This window comes from Trichoderma gamsii, assembly GCF_001481775.2.
Source record: "Trichoderma gamsii strain T6085 chromosome Unknown Scaffold_8.2, whole genome shotgun sequence".
NCBI classification, from domain to species: Eukaryota; Fungi; Ascomycota; class Sordariomycetes; order Hypocreales; family Hypocreaceae; genus Trichoderma; species Trichoderma gamsii.
Window position 1 is genome coordinate 830,406 of NW_020171345.1, and position 21,422 is coordinate 851,827.

At 51.3% G+C, this 21,422-nt stretch overlaps 7 protein-coding genes across 7 annotated transcripts; 3 read left to right on the forward strand and 4 right to left on the reverse strand.

The window, feature by feature from the left end:
* Positions 1-1,021: 1,021 nt before the first annotated feature.
* On the forward strand, positions 1,022-2,770 carry TGAM01_v203220 (hexokinase; the record flags this gene model as incomplete). Its single annotated transcript, XM_018804023.1, has 5 exons — positions 1,022-1,187; positions 1,262-1,287; positions 1,351-1,761; positions 1,827-2,281; positions 2,347-2,770. 5 exons carry the CDS (start codon positions 1,022-1,024, stop codon positions 2,768-2,770), a joined length of 1,482 nt encoding a protein of 493 aa, XP_018662761.1.
* A 144-nt stretch (positions 2,771-2,914) lies between these two features.
* TGAM01_v203221 (arginine N-methyltransferase 2) lies at positions 2,915-4,299 on the reverse strand (the record flags this gene model as incomplete). Its single annotated transcript, XM_018804022.1, has 2 exons — positions 2,915-2,949; positions 3,012-4,299. 2 exons carry the CDS (start codon positions 4,297-4,299, stop codon positions 2,915-2,917), a joined length of 1,323 nt encoding a protein of 440 aa, XP_018662760.1.
* Positions 4,300-5,201: 902 nt separating this feature from the next.
* On the forward strand, positions 5,202-7,760 carry TGAM01_v203222 (vacuolar transporter chaperone 4; the record flags this gene model as incomplete). The annotated part of the gene is made up of 3 exons (XM_018804021.1): positions 5,202-5,732; positions 5,797-7,395; positions 7,479-7,760. 3 exons carry the CDS (start codon positions 5,202-5,204, stop codon positions 7,758-7,760), a joined length of 2,412 nt encoding a protein of 803 aa, XP_018662759.1.
* A 464-nt stretch (positions 7,761-8,224) lies between these two features.
* TGAM01_v203223 (minichromosome maintenance protein 4 (cell division control protein 54)) lies at positions 8,225-11,381 on the reverse strand (the record flags this gene model as incomplete). Its single annotated transcript, XM_018804020.1, has 3 exons — positions 8,225-10,083; positions 10,144-11,010; positions 11,075-11,381. The coding sequence occupies 3 exons, from the start codon at positions 11,379-11,381 to the stop codon at positions 8,225-8,227; spliced, it is 3,033 nt and encodes a 1,010-aa protein (XP_018662758.1).
* A 397-nt stretch (positions 11,382-11,778) lies between these two features.
* Positions 11,779-12,540, forward strand: TGAM01_v203224 (hypothetical protein; the record flags this gene model as incomplete). The annotated part of the gene is made up of 3 exons (XM_018804019.1): positions 11,779-11,890; positions 11,984-12,224; positions 12,300-12,540. 3 exons carry the CDS (start codon positions 11,779-11,781, stop codon positions 12,538-12,540), a joined length of 594 nt encoding a protein of 197 aa, XP_018662757.1.
* Positions 12,541-12,753: 213 nt separating this feature from the next.
* TGAM01_v203225 (hypothetical protein) lies at positions 12,754-14,070 on the reverse strand (the record flags this gene model as incomplete). The annotated part of the gene is made up of 1 exon (XM_018804018.1): positions 12,754-14,070. One exon carries the CDS (start codon positions 14,068-14,070, stop codon positions 12,754-12,756), a length of 1,317 nt encoding a protein of 438 aa, XP_018662756.1.
* A 688-nt stretch (positions 14,071-14,758) lies between these two features.
* TGAM01_v203226 (calcium-transporting ATPase 1) lies at positions 14,759-21,317 on the reverse strand (the record flags this gene model as incomplete). The annotated part of the gene is made up of 6 exons (XM_024549162.1): positions 14,759-15,952; positions 16,021-17,367; positions 17,947-18,476; positions 18,539-19,867; positions 19,933-21,100; positions 21,159-21,317. 6 exons carry the CDS (start codon positions 21,315-21,317, stop codon positions 14,759-14,761), a joined length of 5,727 nt encoding a protein of 1,908 aa, XP_024406140.1.
* Positions 21,318-21,422: the final 105 nt, after the last annotated feature.

A 21,422-nucleotide genomic window follows, 5' to 3' on the forward strand; every position in this document is an offset into this window, starting at 1 on the left:
GAAAGTGATTTCATATCGAGCTGCCTGATGACCAGACCCGAAAATTACAAAACCGCTCATATCTGCATCTGCTCTGCTGGCCATTGATGGTAGTTGAAGCCACTAAAAGCTGCTCTCCATAATCGCTATTTGGAAGCCTGGCCGGCGTGGAGGCAACGAGAGCAACAGCCAACCAGGGCCGGAAAGAGTTGCCCAACGACCCGAACTAGCCCAACCTTGTGGACTTTTCATAGCTCCAAATCTGCTTCCGTTGCTGAGTCCGGCTTCTAGACTCTGTGCTCTTGCTATTCTCTCGACCAACATCGCCTCCTATTCTGTGCTTTTCTAAATTCCTGTCTTTGCATTGCTACCCCGCACCCAACTCAACCTCACGCCCTCGCAGCGGTTGTTTGATTGCTACTCGCCAATCCTCTTCGGAGCTCCTTTTACTACCCCGCCAGACCCCGCGATCCTGCTGTAAAAATGGTTGGACTTGGACCCCGTCCACCTCCCTCTAGGAAGGGTACGTTTGATGTTTGAAATCTGGGGATCTGGGGCTGTCAACACTTTATTTTGTCATTCATTTTCCAATCTGTTGCTTCTTGTTTCATCATTGGCGCTGGCTGGGGCCTGGTGCAGCTTTGGGGTCCCTTTGTTGGATGCCCATGTCATGCCATGCCCACCAAGAACAGGAGATTCTTCTCCGGTGGCATGTACCGATATAGCTACTAGGCCTTGAGCTATGAAAAATCATTGGGTACTCGAAGCAAAGGCATGAGTAAGACATTTTTTAGCCTTCAATGCCTGGGCAGTCTCAGGCACAAGCTACGCGCAATTGCAAGATAAGCAACGGCTTCGAGTGTCCCGTGGACGTCATTTTCATGTTGCACAGACGCTCAGACCTCGCCCAGGGCCAACGCCATGATATAAATCCACCACAACGAGGATAAATCTTCGAGATCGAGTGGATCTCGTTCTTCAGTACACAATTTTGCACACTTGATACCCTTTGTTTTCATTTTTAAACGGGCCGCCAGATATCATGGAGAGTCCTGTAGCACACCAGCTGACTTGCCACACGCCAGGTTCCAAGGCGGACATCCCCAAGGACCTTCTCGCTGAAGTGAGAAAGTTGGAAGATATTTTCACCGTCGACACCCAGAAGCTCAAACAGATCACTGATCACTTTGTGAATGAACTTGCCAAAGGTATGTACTGCCGTGTAGAGCCGTAGTGATGTTGATCTTAGCTATCATGTATGCTAATATTCTGTTTGAAAAAGGCCTTAGCGTTGAGGGTGGCAGCATTGTGCGTAACTGATTCTTGGTGGTTGAGTGGGAGGTAATGCACTAATTGCTAACGACCATTTAGCCCATGAACCCAACATGGGTCATGTCTTTCCCTGATGGCTACGAGACTGGTACATTCTTGGCTCTTGATATGGGCGGTACCAATCTGCGTGTCTGCGAAATCACCCTGACAGACCGCAAATCAGAATTCGACATCATCCAGTCCAAGTACCGCATGCCAGAGGAGCTCAAGACCGGATCCAGCGAGGAGCTATGGGAGTACATCGCAGCCTGTCTTCAACAGTTTGTCGAGACTCACCACGGCGACCTGACCAAACTCGAACCTTTGCCTCTGGGTTTCACATTCTCTTACCCGGCCACCCAAAACTACATCGACGAGGGTATTCTCCAGCGCTGGACCAAAGGATTCGACATTGCTGGTGTCGAGGGAGAGAACGTCGTGCCCATGTTCGAGGCTGCCATTGCCAAGCGTGTAAGTGATGCCCTTCCGGCTGAGCAAGGAAAGAAAAAAGCCTGTTGGCTCACAAAGTATAATAGGGAGTACCCATCAAGCTATCAGCCTTGATCAACGACACCACAGGAACATTGATTGCTTCCGCATACACCGACACCAAGATGAAGATTGGCTGCATCTTCGGAACCGGCTGCAATGCCGCCTACATGGAGAACTGCGGTTCCATCCCTAAGCTGGCACACATGAACCTGCTCCCCGACACCCCCATGGCAATTAACTGTGAGTGGGGTGCCTTTGACAATGAACACAAGGTCTTGCCTCGTACAAAGTATGATGAGTTCATCGACAACGACTCTCCTCGCCCAGGCCAGCAGGCGTTTGAGAAGATGATTGCAGGTCTGTACCTTGGCGAAATCTTCCGACTGGTCTTGGTTGACTTGCACGATAACAAGGAGGTCCACCTCTTTGAGAATCAGGACATTTCATTGCTACGCAAACCTTACTCTCTGGATGCATCTTTCTTGTCTGGAATTGAAGAGTGAGCAAGCTCCCATCTAGTGGCATACTACATGTTTACGAGTTGACACTAACAAATTATGAAAGGGACCCCTTTGAGAACCTTCAGGAGACTTATGACACCTTCCAGACCAAGCTGAACATCACTCCCACGGTCCCTGAACTTGAGCTGTTCCGAAGACTGGCGGAGCTCATCGGAACCCGAGCCGCCCGACTTTCCGCCTGCGGTGTTGCAGCCATTTGCAAGAAGAAGAATTACGACTCCTGCCATGTCGGTGCCGACGGATCCGTCTTCAACAAGTATCCTCACTTCAAGGCTCGTGGCGCACAAGCCCTACGTGAGATTCTCGACTGGCCTGACAAGGCTAACCCTAAGGATGAAGACCCGATAGAGATCCTGGCGGCCGAGGATGGTAGCGGTGTTGGAGCTGCTCTCATTGCCGCTCTGACTCTCAAGCGAGCCAAGGCTGGCAACATGGCCGGCATTCTGCATCCCGAAAACTTTAAATAAATAGAAAATATCTGTCCCGGCCTGATGTCATTTACAAAGAAAAAATCCCCTAGGCAGAGTCTAAGATGGAAATATTTTGTTGTTGAATCTTGGCAAAGCATTGTACCCGAAGGCATCTGATTGGAGTCCACTATCTTATTCAAGTTAACCCATAAAGGTGCACACAGGCAGTCGATACTCTGTTCAATGTTAGCCAATTCACGTGTGTATATGCCATAATCTCCCGGGGCAGGGTTCTTACTGTCTAATGTCCAGTATCGTCGTCGGACGCCCTTCCACTCTCCTTCGCCGTCTTCGTCCAGTTTCTCCATGTCAACATCAATCTCGTCCCATTCTACATCTAGACCAGCATCTGCACAGTGCATCTCCACTACTCGCGTGTACACGTCGTAGCATATCTTCCGGTCTGCGCCAAGACCATTGAAGAAACTGAATCGTCCCTCCTGATCCAACAGGCCAGGAACATGCTCCATAAAGAACATTCGTAGCTGTGAATAGTCCTCCCCAAAGGTATCAAAGTAGATGGCGTCGTAAAGCTCACCCTGCTCTAAGAGCTGCAGAACCACATCTTGCCATTTACCAGCAAATACCTTGTAAGCACCCTCTTCAGGCCCGCTCTTCTCCCATTCAGAGCCAAACTTGGAGTCGGGCTTGGCGATGTGCTCCAAGACGGCTGGGTGCGCCTCGATGATGTGGTGTTTCGAGGGCTTAAGGTCTGCGAACATGCTGTCGATGATGCCCATGCCGAAGCCGATGTTGAGGACGCGCTTGCCCTGCTGTTGGGTCGCTTCGGGGATGAGGGCGGCGACGGAGCGGCGCATGATGTCGGTCTCCCAGGCCATCATGACGCCGTTGAGGTCGGAGTCGAGGAGCTTGTCGTCGTCGTAGGTGAGTTTAGATTTTAGGTATTCTTCGCTGGTGACGGGTATTTCGTTGACATCGGGGGGGATGAACTTGAGGGGCTCTTCGGCATCGGCGCCGGTTTCTTCAACCTTTGCTTCTTCAGTGGCAGCAGCAGCAGCTTCCTCTTGCTCTTTCATGACCTCGTCGGCATCCTCGTCTTCTTCTTCTTCTTCGCCGGAGGACAGCTCCTCGTAGCCGTCCATCAGGGCAAACAGAAGCTCTGCGCGGACGCCAGCATCGACGCAGAGGTTATACAAGGCTTTACGACCGAGTCGGTGGGCGACGCAGCCGGGAGTCTCGTTGTTGGCATCGACATCATTCCAAATGGCGCCGTTGAGGAACAAATCTCGGACCACCTCCGTAGCCTCCTCTACGCTTCCATCTTCCCCTTCCTCTTCTTCTTCGCCTTCAGTCGGTTCGTCGGCCGGGCCGCAGGCGCGAATCGCAGCATGGAGCGGGGTCTCGCCCGTCTTGGGATCCTGGATGCTGGCCTTGCCGCGTTCGTTGAGGAGCTTCTTCAGGCCGCTTCGGTCATGGCCCCATGCGTGGTAGAGGATGTCACGGGTCTCTTGGGGGCATTCGGGGGATATGCGAGCTTGGAGGGAGTCGTCAATTGGCGACGGCATGCTTGGAACTTTGATATCTGGTGGGGTAGGTATTGATTGATATTCTGCTATGGGTTCTATGTTCAATATCATAAGCAATGGGCATGTGCTGAAACGGGAATATCCAGGCTCGTACCATGCGGCTAGACTTTCAAACTTTTGGCTAAATTGCTCGTCTCTTTTCGTTCTATCGCTTCTCAAAATTTTGCAAAGATCAATTGCTAGCTCTCTACCGGCGTCATCTAAATGCGAAAGAAAAAAAAATCGATATCGACTCTTCATCTTGCCCCACCTGGCCGACACATGCTGCATCGCTCTCCACATCTCTAATCGATTGCTCCAGCGGCTGCAACGGCTGTGGAATAGCGCTGCATTCTTTATACTAGCGGCTAGCTCTGCAGTGGGGAGCTCTAGTGCCTACATGCGCTATCCGAAATCTTGATTCAGCGCACCACGGCCGCTGTGGGCCGCTGTAGCTAGCCTTAAGCATGGGGGTGGCCTTCCACGTTGCGCCAGAGCCTGCTGCAATTCGCTGGATGCAGCTTCAGAAGCCTGTTCGGTGGGGTCCATGTTCCAGACTCGAGGTTCAGACGGCATTGACGGCCCATACTCACTCTGCTTCAGCATCATACAGGGAAGAAAAAAAATCTGGAAGCTGCTAAGAGCTCTTTTTTTTACCGCCTCTGCGTTCCATCCGCTATCAGCGTCAATTTGCCCCGTTCGAAAAAGGTGAGTTCGTCTCGGTAAACGGGCCGCCCGGCAGGCCTGCATCGCGTCGCATTTTGATCTTGAATTCTTCCTTTCCCCTTTTGCTTCTTGCGTTGCTCTTTTCTTCCCACTGTCGATTGGACTCGAGTCCAGTCAATTGCGTTTCCTCGTTGCTCGTTTACCGCTTCTTTCGGAGCTCGCTAGCCGGTATCCCCATGCTGATTGCGAAAGATCTCAAGGCCATCAACAAGAATTGGACATCGCTAAGATCCCGAGGTCAATCGTCCCAGGTCGGACCAGGCGTCGTCGTCATGAAGTTCGGCGAACAGTTGCGGTCAAGCATCATTCGCGAGTACCAGTGGTACTACATCGACTACAATGGACTGAAGGAGGAGCTCAAGAACGCCTCGGGCCCTCTCGCCGGCAACGGCTCTGGCTCCAGGCAGTGGACCGAGGATGACGAGACGCGCTTTGTGGGCAAGCTGGAGGCGGAGCTGGAAAAGGTCCATACCAAGCAGCAGGTCAAGGCCATGGAGATCTCCCGCCGAATTGCCGTCAGCGAGCGCGAGGTCAAGGAGGTTGTGAATCGCCTCAACGAGCGTGGCCTTGGCGAGGAGGGCCCCAGCGAGGAGGAGTTTTTGCTGCTGGAGGAGGATCTGAGTGACATCATTGCCGACGTCCACGACCTGGCCAAGTTCGTCCAGCTCAATTATACCGGCTTCTATAAGATTATTAAAAAGCATGATGTAAGGCAGCAATTTTTGGTTCTTTTCGTTGGGCTGTGGCCTTGCTAACTGTGGTGCTTCGCAGAAAATGACCGGATGGCATCTTCGACCTGCCTTCGATACTCGACTCAAGGCCAAGCCATTCTACAAAGAAAACTACGACGCGTCCGTCATCAAGCTGTCCAAGCTGTACGATCTTGTCCGAACCCGAGGCAACCCCGTTAAAGGCGACAGCGCCGCCGGTGGCTCGCAAGCCAGCTTCATCCGACAAACGACCAAATACTGGGTGCATCCTGATAATGTGACGGAGCTGAAGCTCATCATCCTCAAACATTTGCCTGTCTTGGTTTTCAATGCTAGTAAAGAGTTTGAGCAGCAAGATCAGGCTATTACCTCCATCTACTACGACAACCCCGAGAAGTGGGATCTTTACGAGGGCCGATTGAAAAAGACGGAGGGTGCAGAGGCTATCCGACTTCGGTGGTACGGCGGTATGAAGACCGAGACTATTTTTGTCGAGCGCAAGACTCACCGAGAGGACTGGACTGGAGAGAAATCTGTCAAGGCTCGATTTTCGATCAAGGAGAAGAATGTAAATGCCTACATGAAAGGCGAGCTGCTCCCAGCAGCCATCTTTGAGAAGGCCCGCAAGGAGGGTAAGAAGTCAGAAAAGGCTATTGCTGAGGATGAGAGACTTGCTTCAGAAATTCAATATTCGGTTTTGAAGCATGGTTATGAGCCCGTTTGCCGCTCTTTCTATAACCGAACTGCCTTTCAGTTACCTGCCGATGCCCGAGTGCGCATTTCCCTGGACACCGAGTTGACAATGGTTCGAGAAGACAACCTGGATGGCCGTTCTCGCTCAGGCAACAACTGGAGACGTATGGATATTGGTGTCGACTACCCATTTCCGCAGCTTCCTCCCGAAGATGTCGAGCGTTTCCCTTACGCCATTCTTGAAGTGAAGCTCCAGACTCAGGTGGGACAAGAGCCTCCGGAGTGGATCAGACAGCTCATTTCCTCTCATTTGGTCGAGGCCGTGCCCAAATTCTCCAAATTCATCCACGGCACAGCGACTCTGTTCCCCAACCGCATCAAGCTGCTTCCTTACTGGATGCCTCAGATGGATGTCGATATCCGCAAGCCTGTCACTCATGACTTTGGCATTCGTCGACCTGATATCTCTGGAACAACTACCACATCAGATGACGAGGAAGAGCTTGATTCTGACGATGAGGAATTGGTTACGGCTCGCCGTGGTGCCGGAAATGGCGAATCTAGCAGACAGGGAGCTAGGCCTCGTGCTGTTGCTACGGATACAGAAGGCCAAACAGTAGATGCACCAGGTGGAAATGAGGACTTCCCCATCTACGATTCCGACGAGGAATACGATGAGAACTACGAGTTGGAAGAGGCCCGAAGAATTGGCGGATGGCACTACTACCGCGTACTCTTTTCAGCAAAAGCTCATGCCGCTGCCTCCAAGTCTTGGAGCGTCTTGAAGTACATTGTTCCGCACCCCCACGGAACGCAAGTGCCTCGATCTGCCAGACTCGAGACGCTCTTTGGTAATAGTCGAGTCCAAACCAAAAGGTTCAAAGCTCCTCCTGGCAAGAAGATTTATGTTCCGGTTCGTGTTGAGCCCAAGGTGTATTTTGCCGCCGAGAGGACATTCCTTGGATGGGTAAGTTGTTAGACAGTGAAGACCAAAGGTCCCCTTTTAACCGAGTGCCTCTATTTATTTTTACTAACTTGATATTTTCATAGCTTGAATACTCGATTTATATCAGCACTATTGCCACGACTCTTCTCAACTTTGGAGATCACCCGACACCCACATCGTTTTGGATCGCCGGCATCTTCACCTTCCTAGCCATCTTTAGTCTCCTTTATTCCGTAGGAAACTACCTCTACCGCAGCCGGTCGATTCGCAACCGTAAGGCGGCTCGATACTACGACCGCTGGGGCCCCAGCGTCCTCTGCACTGCTCTATTTGTTGCTGCCGCCTTCAACTTTATATATGAAGGTCGGGAGAGGAAATACTGGTAAAAAAAAAAAAAACAACCAGCCTTTCTGAATGGTTTGTATTAATTGGCGTGTGTGTGATTGCAAGGATGTATAATAAGCATGCTCAGTCTTTCTGTTTATACATGGAAGTAGGTATGTCACTGTACTTTGTAAGGATGATGGGGCATTCGTGACGAGCAGCGTGGAGGGAGGAAGACTGAGCAAAGGAGTTGAAAGTGTTTCTTGTTGTTCCTTCTTTTCTATTTTAGGATAACCACCAAATACATAATTAATCATCTTACTGAAATTATTTCTCAATTTTGCATGAATGAAATGTGTCAAAAGTTGTCTTCACTGACATTCGCATTAGATTATTTCTAGCTTTCTAACTCTTGTTCTGTCTCTCTTTAATCATCAGAAGCATTTCATACCAGAACATTTAAACCATCAAAAGCCGATAAACCAGTTTTTTTGTTTACTCAATAACCAGCATATTTCATATCCCCTCATACAACGGCCGTAACTCTCCGAACACTCTTTCTCGCACCCTCGCCAGACACCATGATGGCATTCTCAGCCTCCAAAGTCCTCATCACCTCAGTAAACTCAGCCTGCTCAATAGGCACGCTGGAAGACTCGGCCAACCTCCTAGACACGTCGCTCCACCGGACGGTGTTTCCGCCGGCAGTCATCTCGTCGAGCAGTCGCAGCGCCGCGTCCTTGAGGTCGCTGCGGCGCTTCCGTTCCGCAGAGCTTGTGCCTTCTGTGAGCAGGCTCATGTCGATTCGTCCTTCGGAGTCTGTGGCAGCAGTCTTGAGAGCGGATTGAATGAGGCGGTACGCTTCTTGTACATCGTCCCGGGTGACAACTTCGGAGAGTCGCATCTTGGCGTGAGCCTCGGCGAGACGGATCATGCTTTCGAGCTGTCGAGTGGTGGCTGTGATGCGCTTCTCGGCGGCGCGCACGTCTTGGCCAAGAGCACGCATGGCAACGTAGCTGTCGGTAAGCTCTTGGGCTGCTTCGTCCGAGAGCACCGGCTGAATGTTGGAGCGTGCGTATGAGATGTACAGAGTAAGGAACTCGACGGGGAGAATATCGTCGCTGGTAGGCGCTGACTGGGGCTTGTCTTCCAAGTACATCGACAGAAGATGCTTTGCCAATCGGCGATCAGCCTTGTCATCAACCCGATCGAGAATCAAATAGATGAGATCAAAACGGGAGAGAAGGGTGGGTGGAAGATCGATGTTTTGCGGAACGGATAGATCAGGGTTGTAGCGACTACCGATTGGGTTGGCAGAGGCAAGAATACTAGTTCGAGCGTTGAGGGTCGTGATGATGCCGGCTTTGGCAATCGAAACAGTCTGCTGCTCCATCACTTCGTGAAGCACAGACCGAGTTGACTCGTTCATCTTGTCAAATTCATCGATACAGCAGACACCGCCGTCAGAAAGTACCAGGGCACCAGACTCGAGGACCAATTGTCTTGTTTCAGGATCGCGGGTAACGTACGCAGTCAAACCGACAGCTGATGAACCTTTACCGCTAGTATATACACCACGCGGGGCAATCTTGTGGATATATGAAAGCATTTGCGACTTGGAGGTGGATGGATCACCACAGAGCAGGATATTGATGTCGCCTCGGTATTTAGGGCTACCTCCCTTTTGGAAGGTCTTGTTTGTGCCACCGAACAGTTGCAGTAGAATACCCTTCTTAACGTCATCCATTTCGTAAATTGAGGGAGCCAGCGATCGTGAGAGAAGCTCATAAATGTCAGGGCGGCGCGATATTTCCCGAATCTTGAGCTCATCTTCGGCCGTAATGCGACGAGTCTCCTCCATCTCATTCTTTCCTGATTCCGTCTCATCTTCGCCTTCCACGCCGAGTGTAGATGCATCGGCCCCAAGACGCTTCTTGTCGACTTTTTGGACGTGTAGGACGTCCACGTAGGTCTTGTAGATGCTCTTGATAGCCCTTTGTCGAGGGTTTACCCGCACAGGACTGACACGGAAAATGCCCGTCAACTGGACGCGGTCACCAGCCTTGCAGAAATCAACAAGCTCGTTATAGACGCATACAGATACCGAATGGGGTGTCTGTCCAGCGGGGATGCTGTCTGGGGTTTCTTGAAGCTTAATGACTTGCTTGTCTTCAAACGAACATCTGTTGTGGACAATCTGCATTGAGTTTTTAGAGGCGCACATTGTGCGTGGGCATTCGGTGGGCTCTCGAATCTTGCCTCTGTCCAGGCCGACATTGACAGAGTGATTGCAGACGTTACAACGGAAGAATGCATCCTTCATGTCGGGGATAACAGGCGTAGTACGGATAACAAGGCCCTTGATGGAAACGAGGCGGTCCATGTCTGAATCACATATTAGCTACTTCCTTCAGATAATGATCAAATATTCTTCTTAGCCCTTACCGGAAGGATTCAAGTCTCGCAAGTTGGTCAACTTGTCAAGACCAAACGGACGCACGACGTATAGTGAGGCTGCGACCTGATCTTCCAAAGTAGGGTCCTCGTCTCGAGGGCGGGGTGTAGGAGTGATGCCTTCATCAGGCCGGTCAGAGCTAGGGAACACCGGCTCAGAGCCCTGTGTGCTTCGCTGGGAAGCTTGCTGCCCGGCACTGCTCTGAGATGGCCGGTTCCTCATTGTTTCAGCCTGGGCAAGCTCCAGCATCACGTCATGAACGGATTGATCCATGACAGGGACTACTTCCTGAGGATAGGCCTGAATCTGATGCCATAGCTTTCGTGTCGGTGGGTAGAGGTTCAAGTCTGAAATATCGAGATAGAGTCGAGTTGTACCCAGCAGCAGCATGTTCTGCAGAGCCTCCCAGTATGGCTTAGATTCGGCATCCGGCGAAGCATTTACCTCGGCATCTGAAAGGCCATCTCGGTACATGCGGTACTTGAGAGTGAAGTGCCGTAAGAAGTCTTTGAAAGTAGAGAAAGTGTCATCGATGGACACGGTGGTACCCCAAATAAGACTCTGGCCAGGGCCACCCAGGATATCGGCCTCAGAGGTGTTGGGATCTCGGTTTACGAATGAGGCAGCATCAGAGCCCGGAACCTGACCTTCTCGCATTACTCGACCAGATTCATCCAGAATAACACGTCGAGGAGCACGTGGCGTCCGTACTGTGTCTGAGTTTATATCTCCACGTCTGTAGGGTGTGCCGCGACTGGAGCCAACAAAGAGGCCACTGCTTTCACTGCGCAGATCCGAATGCAGCCTTGGTGTTCGGCCGGGACTGGAGCTTGGTTCGTATCGGATGGGAGATGATTCTGCAATTAATTCAATTGTAAGCCTGAGGTCTAAACCACCAAGAAACATCACCAGGTGCCTTACCTCCCGCAAGGCCGCCGCTAGCTCGAGGAGTCCGATTGCCGTCACCATTAGTCGACTGGGTATCGGTCATCTGCCTCAATGGCGAGCTCGGCGCAGGTCCACTGGCATTCTGTGTGCTCTGGCTGTTCGACATCTGCCGCAGAGGCGAGGAAACGTCTCCCATGACCTCATCCATGCCTTGGCTTGGAGCTGGCGAGGACTGGTAGAACAGAGGACTCGAGACCATCTGCGCGGCCTCAGCTTGTCGCGTGGAACGGCGAGGCGTCGCGGACTGCGAGTCCCTCTGCCTTCGATTTGGCGTCGACATCTTTTCTGCGAGTTCAATTACTAGCAGCAATTGGGGTTGTCGACGGTCACCAAAACGAGCTTTGGGAGTTTTTCTCTTTCTGCTGGAGCTGGGGGTTGGGCAGATCCCACGGCAAAAACGAGGGGCAGATGCAATGCAAGGGCGGTGGAGTTCGCGTTTCTGCCAAATTGCCCTCTAAAGACGCGTAAAGTGCTTTTTAAAGACGCGACCTGAGAGCAAGGCACGCGTTAAGCGCCGGCGCACGGCGAAAGGTTAAGCCGCGGCCTAGGTCCAATCCATTGCTTGGTTGGCGGGGCTCTTTTTGGGGGGACACCTTTTGATAGTAACGCCCAAGTCGGAGCTTGCCTGGTATCGCTATCATCAACCTCTCAGAGCATCAGATCGACCAACCGCCACAATGTCTCCTGGAATGACCCTCTTTGCCGTCCAGGCAGTTCTCATCCTTGGCACCGAGGATGGCTCCCGGATATTCACCAAATACTATTCTCCTCCCCACGCCGCTCCTACTGGTACGCACATGATTTAGGGGATCGCACAGCAACTTGCGCCTTTGAAGTGCGATTACGCGTTGCGCCATTGCTAATTGCGAGCTTGTTTAATAGGAGGCGCAAGCATACCGACCCATCCTTATACCGACCTGAAGGCGCAGAAGGCATTTGAGAAGGGCCTTATCGACAAGACGGCCAAGCAGACCGGAGACATCATCCTGTACGACAACCGAATTGTCCTGTACAAGATGGAGTCCGACGTCATGCTCTACGTTGTTGGTGCCGCCGACGAGAACGAGATTCTGCTCTACAACACAGTATTGGCTCTTCGCGACTCCCTCCATCTTCTGTTTAAGTCAGTAGCTTTCCAATGTGCTACGGGTAATCGAGATTCTTGGTTGGGAATAATACGGCTAACATTCCGAATCAGGCAATCCGTTGACAAGAGGACCATTGTCGAAAACTACGACCTTGTCTCGCTCGCAATTGACGAAATCGTCGATGACGGCATCATCTTGGAGACAGACCCTACCATCATTGTCCAGCGAGTCAGCCGTGCGCCCACTCAAGATGTTCCCCTGGGCCGCATCGATTTCAGCGAACAGGGCGTCAACAACTTGGCACAGCTCGGAAAGTCCAAGCTATCAGACTGGCTTCGGCAAGGGCTGTAGATACAAAGACCTGGGATTGGTTGGAGTTTAATGTTATTTAAAGCGGCCTGTTACATTAAAAGGATTGCTCCTATAGTTGATTAGTCTTTTTATGTTGTTGTTTGTTCATATTGGTCTTAATTTCTTCAAACGAGATCGGCTTATATACAGGGTAGGGTATAACGAATCTATGCATCTTCCTTTTTTTCGCTCTATTTCGGCGCGCTCTATCACTCATGACCTTATCTCCGACGCTGCCTTTCGAAGGCGATTCATAACAGCAGCGGCAATGTCCAGTTCGTTTTCTATGCCATCAACAAAAATGGTGTCTATGCTCCGACGGTCCAATTCTCGCAAAGCTGAGAATAGCCCCTGAGCTATCCTCTTAGCGTCCTGTCCAAGGTCTATATCGAATAGTTCACCGATGACCTGACCCTGGCTGTCCTTGAGATCCCCTTGATATACTGAATACGCGGGATTGAGATACTCCTCATCATGGTTGTCCTGGTTGATAGGAGCAGGCTGTAAAGGGCCACACTGGAGACCAGCTCCTGACGTCCATCGCTGTGTCCGGATGACGCCTATCCTCCTTGCCGAATGGCCGTTTGTCTTTTCCGCATTACCATTCACGGCGGCGCTGGCATCCTCAAAGTCTGATGGCAGAACGCCCTCAGCGCCAGCCTGGTACGTAGACTCGTAGAGCACCACTCTCGCCTTGGGGCTATAATGCTTGTACTTCATTCCCGGTGCTCTCGGCGCCGATTTTCCTTCCTCACTTTGATCCTTGTAGGCCTTGGCGACGTTCTCCCAGCCAGGGCAGCTCCGAAGCTCTTCCAAGCTTATGCCTCCCGGCCGCAGCACCACCGGGGGCTCGCAGAGGCCATCTACGACAGTACTCTCAACGCCAACTTGGCAGGGGCCTCCGTCCAAGATAATCTCAATCCTTCCATCCAAGTCATCCTTGACGTGCTGTGCTGCCGTGGGGGATGGCTTAGTCGAGGCATTTGCAGAGGGAGCAGCCAAGGGCACTCCGGCAAGCTTGATGAGACTCAAAGCCAAAGGCGAGGACGGCATTCTCGCACCAAAAGTCTCGAGTCCAGCAGTGACCTCGGGGGCCAGCTTCGAAGGCTGCGGATTAGGCAGCAATATCGTCAGAGGACCGGGCCAAAACCGCTCTATCAAGACGTTATACTTGCTTGGTATCGCATCTTGGTCATCCTTCTGCTTCCCCAATAGCTCACGCAGCATGTGCAAATCTGAAATGTGGATGATGAGCGGGTTGTCCGAGGGCCTGCCCTTGGCAGAATAGATGCCCTTTACAGCGCCACTTCGAGTCGCATCCGCGCCGAGGCCATAAACTGTCTCCGTAGGGAAAGCTACGGGTGTATCGCTGGTCCGCAAATACTTGGCTGTATCTCTGAGAACCGTGATGGCTTCTCCAGCGTCTGGTGAGATGTGCCACTCTTCGAGCCTTGAAGCGCCATCGGATGAGTCAAACCGTCCGAGGAGCTGTCCCTTGCTAGGAGCAACTCGTACTATTCTGGTCTCCATGGTAAATATCCCGCGAGCGGCTGTGAAGCTTCGAGGAACCGGTGCTGACGCTGTTGTAAGTGCTCGAGGCCAGCCTCGATAAGCAACCCTGCTCAGAGAAGAAATTATGACGAAGTTGGTGGGGGATTTGAGTTTAATATCTTGAGATTCAACGATATTTATGACGAAGCGTCGTTTGAGATGAGAGAGAGAAAAATGGCAAGCTGTTTTCAGGTCTATGTTGGTATCTTTATAACAAAATGATGCGAGGAATTTGAGTTTGCTGTAAATAATTTGAGTGCAGGCTTGAAGTTGATATGCAAGCTCACAGCCGGTGTCGCTACTGAAATTTTGACGGGCCGAAATTTTTATGTGGCGGCCATGTCAACCTAGTGATGCCGACGCCACCCCGAGGCGGACAAGCCACTCCATCAAGCAACTATTTTTATCCTTTGCCAGAACAACGTCTCGACCTGTTCAATCATTTTGTTTCTAATCTGCAGTAAATAAATTCTAATTTTTGAAATGTCGTTTACACGCACAGTGTGATAATAACACCTTTCTATTGTGCTCTTGCCCTGTTAAATACCTATACATGTATAGTCTATATGAGAATCACAGCAATCCCAGCTTGGAGAGCACCTATGCCTGGCTTATATAAATATCCGAATCAAACAATGCCGCGCTGCGAAATCCCACCTGTTCCATTCTATCCTCTCACCAAACTCCTCGCTCTTCGCTTTTCATCCTCTGTCAAAACCCAGTCAATGCCGTCCTCCCCATCCTGAACCATAATCTCATCCCACTCGTCGTCTTCCATATTCGCAACCATGAGCAGCTGCATCACTCTGCTAAACAACTCCTTTACGCTGTAATTCCCTCGAGAGACGACATCCACGATGGCTGAAAAATCCCTCTCCATTCGAATCGCGCCGTAGCCGCTCGTCCTTCCGCCGTAGCCGAGGATTCGCTTCTCCAAGATTCGAGAGAGGTAGCGGGCTGTCATGTCCATGAGAGTGCTGAAAGTTCCTGGCGTCATGATACGGCCGATAGCCTTCATGAGCTGATCCCACCCGTGCTCAAAGCGGCGTGATACTTGGTCCAGGACAACTTCTTCCGACTCGTCGTTTTCCTGGGCAATTTCCGCAATGTCCTCTTCGGAGAGTGTATAGTCGGCGTCACGGAACGTATCGCTGAGGACTGGTCTCAAGCGTAGCTTGACAACTTGGTTGAAAAGAACTTGAACGGCTTCATTTAGCAGCTCGTTTGTTTTTGCGAGGAAAGCAGTCTCTAATGAGCGCAGAGCGCCAACGACGGCGGTCACGTCGCGATCAAATGGGAATGACTGTTTCAGTTGGGCTTCAACTTCCTCTTTATGTTGTGTTGATTCATCTGGAGAGCCAATGCGACCATGGATAATCCTGACTAGGTATTCATTGGCCATGTCCAAGCTGTTGATGAGAACAATAAATTGTATAATCTTCTCTTCTGGTGGGAAGCCGCCCTGCACAGCAGCCTTTGGGTAAGACTCGTCACGCATTTTCCTTTGTATCATACCCACAAAGTCGCCAGTTAGAACTCGACTAACAGATGGAACGACTGAGGTGACGACATCTTTCTGAGAGGTAGAGAGACACCTCTGAAGCACAGCGTTAACAATGTACATGACATCGTCAACTGCGAGTATTATGTATGGGGTGTTGCCCTCAATTGGCCTATGTAGACTCAGTGACAGGCCACTGGGGTACTCATCCAGCTGAAACGCTTTTTCAACGGACCGACGAAAGAAAAAGGTCGACATGACGTTGTAAGGCGATATCAGCTTTGATGATACCTTGCTGTATAATTTCGATTTAATGAGCAGCTCCGCAAGCTTCAAAGGCGCATCATCATCAGTTGTATCCTAAAAAAGACACCATGTTAGTAAAAGAACAATCAACCTAGAAGCTTTCATCCAACAGCTGTACATACCATTGACTTGGCCGATATAAATCGAGTGTAAAACGACCACTGAGCAAGCATAACAGAAATCTCATGCAGCAAACCATCGACTTCCTTCATATTGACGCCTTCGTCCTCACTGCTGCGAGGGTTGTTGCCTATGCCAGCCGCAGGCGAATTCAATCTCGGTATCCCCCCTCGAGGAGGCGGCGGTAAGAAACTCTGCACCAGGAATGAAAATGGATAGCTCTTTACATCCGTCAGCTTCTTGTCGACTCCTCGTTCGTCACTCCACGTGTCGAGGACGATGCCGCCCTGGACATCAGCCTCCATCTGGATCCTCTCGATGACGCGAACCATCTTGCCAGTGCCGTAGTGCCTCTCGACCAATCCTCCATGACCCTCGATGATCTGTGCAATGTGTTGGAAGAGCCTCGTAAGCGAATTGGCGTAGATGATGCCCTCTTTCCGGTTCTGGCCCGCCATGCCGTCCTTGAGCGTCGCTCGCGCCGTACCCGCAACTCCCTGACACACGTATTTCCCGTACACATCCAATCCCATATCCGCTCTCCCAATGAGTGGAAACAGCTTGAAGAATCTCGTGACTTTGGCGCCGTCTCCTTCAGCAGCCGCCTTCTCAAACTCTCGCAGGAAGAGGCCACACAGGCTCTCTTTCGCATTCTCCAGCGTTATCCACGGGGCATCAGGGACCTCGACGCTGGGAACAATGTTGGCGGCGAAGGCTCCCTTTGTGATTTCTTCTGGGATCTTGCTCGCTCGAGCGATGTAGCCCGCGGCTGCTTCCCAGTCCTGCGGCGCCCCCATGGAGCCAACCACGCCATTGACGCATGCCTTGAGCTCTGCCACCTGCTCCACGACGCCCAGCGTATCTTCCACGCGGCTCTTCTCCAGATCCAGCTCCTTGACCCGGTTGCTGAGCCGCCCGGCCGTGTCTGCAGCCCCAGAGAGCATCTCGTTGCTGATGGAGCGCGCAGCAATGACTTGCGCGCCGAGCCCGGCCCGCAGGAGATCCAGCCTGCCCAGGTCCCGAGACAGGTCGGCCTGCGACTCGATCAGCGCATCGAGCCTCGCGGTGATGGAGGATTCGCGCTCGTGGAGAGCGGCGAGCGTCGCGCGAATCTCGGCCTCGTTGGCGGCATTCTGGAGACGTCGTGCTACAGCATGGCTGCTGCTGTCCGTTCGGTGGAGGACGCCGTTGGAGAGGGCTGACATTGGCGCGGAGCACGAGTGTCGAGGAGGCGCATAGCTGCCTTGGAGTTTGCTGGCCTGGCTTTGGAGTAGCTGCGCCGCTCCGGAGGTCTCCAGCTGGCAGAAGGTCGAGTGTTGGTGGTTGTAGCTTGCAGTGCTACAGTAGTACTGTAGAGAGCCAGGTAAGCTCATGCATATTAGAGGGGACACTTTTGGTGGAGGGGCTAGAGTGGCTCGGTGCTCTAAATAGGGTGACATATCAGTCAATTACAAAGGGCAGTGCCCACGCATCGCAATCTGTCTACACCAGTCATATGGTCAATTGAATGTGTAAATGTAATGCAAATCGGCATATTGCTCTTTTTATTTACACAATAGGAATTATCACGAAAGTCTCGAAAATGCAGTTGTAGTAGCTGATATAGCACGCCTCACTTCATAGTGGCACTGATTGGACTTCATTTCTCTCTATACGAGCAAAATAATAATATACATCTCCTAACTCCGGTTTATTCTTCTTCGGCTTCAATTGTAAGAACATGCCATCCCAATAAATTACTACTATGCAAGAATACGTATGCTACATGATATGTAAAGGTATACAGGGGGTCTACTCTACTCCCCCAGTCATACATGCGCCGCTTATTACAAGACACTTTATATATCAACAAGCCTAAATTTCCCGCCAATCCTTTTCCTTTCTTTTCCTTTCCTTTCCTTTCTTTTTTGAGCACTCTCTGTTTATACCGCTTGACTGTAACCGCCACCCAAACGCCGCCGTCCATTCTTCAAGTACTTTCGTAATTCGTCCGCCCAGAAAACGGTGCTGCAAAGCAAGACAAGGCGTATCAAATCGCCCAGCGAAATAGCTTCTGTTTGGAAAACCTCCTGAAGCCACGGAAGATAGATGACAAGGAGCTGGCCAACAATTGACAGGGACACTGCCCAATTAAATAAGGTATTCGATAACAGTCCCACTTCGCCGCGCAGTATCGACTTGGATTCGGATCGGCAGCTAAGAGCGTTGAACATGTCAAAGAACACAAAGCATGTAAAGGTCATGGTAGTATCCCTGCGAGTGACGACGCCGTCGGCCATCTGCTGCCGGTAGGTGAGCATAGTGCCAACCATGATGATGGCTGCCGAAGTTAGGACTCTCTGTATAAGCTTATTTGTCAGAACTGGATCATTCCGCTTCCTTGGTGGCCTATTCATCACATCAGGGTCTACTGTTTCGACACCAAGAGACTGCGCAGGGGGACCATCCATAATGATGTCTAACATAGCGTTAGTCAAGAATTCACAACAAGAAGATAAATAGCTTAAATGGAAAACCTACTAATCCAGAGAATCTGCATAGCATTGAGGGGACTCTTGAACCCAAAGCAAGTGCAGACAAAAACCAGGGCCAAGCTAGCCGCACTCGTACTGAGCTGGAAGGTAAGGAAATTCTGAATATTGTTGAATATGCCTTTGCCTTCCTCAATGGCCCGTAAAATGGTGGAGAAGTCGTCGTCAGTCAAAATCATATCCGCTGCCTCTTTGGCAACGTCTGTTCCATGGCGTCCCATAGCAATACCAATGTCTGCCTTTTTCAAGGCAGGCGCATCGTTTACACCGTCACCCGTCATAGCCACAATGTCTCCTCGAGACTGGAGCGCACGAATAATCTTCATCTTGTGGTCAGGGTTGGTTCTGGCAAAAATAGTAGTGTGCTGTATCGCTTGAGCAAGGTCTTCGTCAGACATCCTATCAATCTCATCTCCCCGGAGGACAGCTTTGATTGCGTTCTGGCCCGGCAAATGGGCGCTGGGAACGGCAACGCTCATTCCCAACTGTTTACCAATTGCAAGTGCTGTAGTTTCCGCATCGCCGGTGATCATGATAACTCTGACGCCGCCTCGCATAAGTCGTCGAATAGAGCGTTCCACACCGGGCCGAGGAGGGTCCCTCATGCCAACTAAGCCAGCAAATGTGAGTCCCTTGTAAGTATCGTCCGAGCCTTGAGGAATCGTTGGGGTAGAAGCTCCATCAGCAGCAGGCGTGTTGCTTCGCGTACCAGGTGCGGGTGAACGAGCTTTGGAAGACTTGGACACTTGACCACTGGCAAAGGCGAGAACACGAAGTCCCTTGACTGCCATGGCTTCGGCCGCCGCCAAGGCCTCCTGGCGCCGTGCACTGTCCAGTACAATCTCCCGGCCGTCCTTTTCCAAATACGTATCGCATGCGGCGAGGATTTTCTCTATTGATCCTTTCATATATGCGTACTCTTTTTCATTTCCTATGGTAACACCCATCCATTTCCTCTCAGAGCTGAAGGGTACTTCGGTGACGCGTGGACCGACGGAATCTCGAATGTCATGTTCTTTGAATTTATCAAGTAAGTCGAGCATGGCTACATCCGTAGGTTGGCCAACCCATCGAGTATAGGTAGATGCTTCTTCACGACTAAGAGTTGAAGTCAAGATGGCAGTTGCAGCGGCGCCGCTCTCTGCAAAGTTCTTTGCCAGGCGTGCATTGTTGGCAACGTTTCCAATTCGTAGGATTTGTACAGCCGCTTGCGTCGGCTTAATCTCTTCAATCTCAGCGTCCGAGGAGACGTGGAACGGGCCTTGTTCTCCAAAGCACCACATCTCGACAGTAGTCATATGATTGGTTGTAAGAGTACCTATTTCAAGTCAGTTAGTATACATATAATGGCCGCGATTTAAGGAATATCAAGGTCAAGCTTACCCGTCTTGTCGGTACACACGACGTTGACAGATCCAAGGGTTTCGACTTTGGGCATCCAGCGTACGATGGCATGATGCTTCGCCATACGATGTACGCCAAGAGCCAAAGTAACGGTAACAATAATGGGTAAGCCTTCTGGGATAGCTGCAACGGCCAAGGATATAGAAATGGTGAAAATTTCTAGTAGTTTTTTCCCTTGCAGCCAACCAACAAGCGATATCAATCCAATCACGACAAATGATGCCTTGCTCAGCTGTGTGCCAAGCTCATCCATCGATAGCTGTAAAGGCGACCTGGGGTTTTCCGTTCCAGAAACGCTTGTAGCAATAGAGCCGAAGTGAGTGCTGCCGCCGGTTGCAAAGACAATTCCCTGGCCGTGTCCGGATTTGACCAGCGTGCCCATGTATGCAATATTCCGTATGTCACTGCTCTCCGCTTCGGTGCTATCCAAGGGCGTGGCTGGAGCGAGAGATGACTGCTTCGAGAATTGGTTGATTCCTTGAGACCGCGACTCAGTTGATATACTAATAGGCTTCGTCTCGCCTGTCAGATTTGATACATCAATGGATAAGTCGGCCGCCTTGGTAACCCGTATATCTGCAGGAATACGATCGCCAGTAGTGAAGAGGACCAAATCGCCCGGCACAAGCTGAGATGCCGACACTCTGAAAGAAGTAGCGTCCAAGATGTCTTCGATTGGGGTCATTAAACCAGAGCTATCGGCCGGGTCTCGGAGTTCGTTGACATTAGGGGGCCACGGGGACATTTTCGGCAAAGCAGATGACTTATTCGGTGAGCCTCGTACAAGATGTGCGTGATTCGGAACAAGGTGATTGAGGGCCTCGATAGATTTTTCCGATCGATATTCCTGGATAAAACCGACAGAAACGACAATGGTTACCGCCACCGTGATACTTATCGCATCGTCCGTGTTGCCCAAGAGTAACGAGGTTCCCGCGGATACCAGAAGGAGTACAATCAACGGCTCTTGAAACTGCTTCGCAAACCGGAGCCACAGAGGCTCTGGTTCTTCGTGGGGTATCTCATTCGGACCATGTTCGCCGAGTCGCTTCAAGGCTTCGTTGGGCGTAAGGCCGTACGTGAGGGACGTCCGTAACTGCGCAGCAGCTTCGCTGGGTGTCATGAAGGAGTATTCGTTGGCGACCCCCTGCTATCTCGTTAACGAATTGCCTCGAAACAAATACAAGTGGTCTCGTCAGCCTTACCCGCGCATGCGCAGAGGATGTTCGGGCATGCCCTGGCCTTGCTCCTGATCTTCCCTCCCGATCACTGTCGGCCGCATCTCCAGTGATGATGGGCAAGTTGGCCATTGGCAGCAGAGACTCATTGCCAGAGCCACCGCGCCCTGCCCAAGGCAGCTGCATGTTGTAGACCCTTTGATGGCGTCGAATTTGTTAAGGGGGCCCGGAAATCAACGCCAAGCATTTATCAAAAGGCCGATTTCATGAGGAGAGGGGGAGACAGTCGAA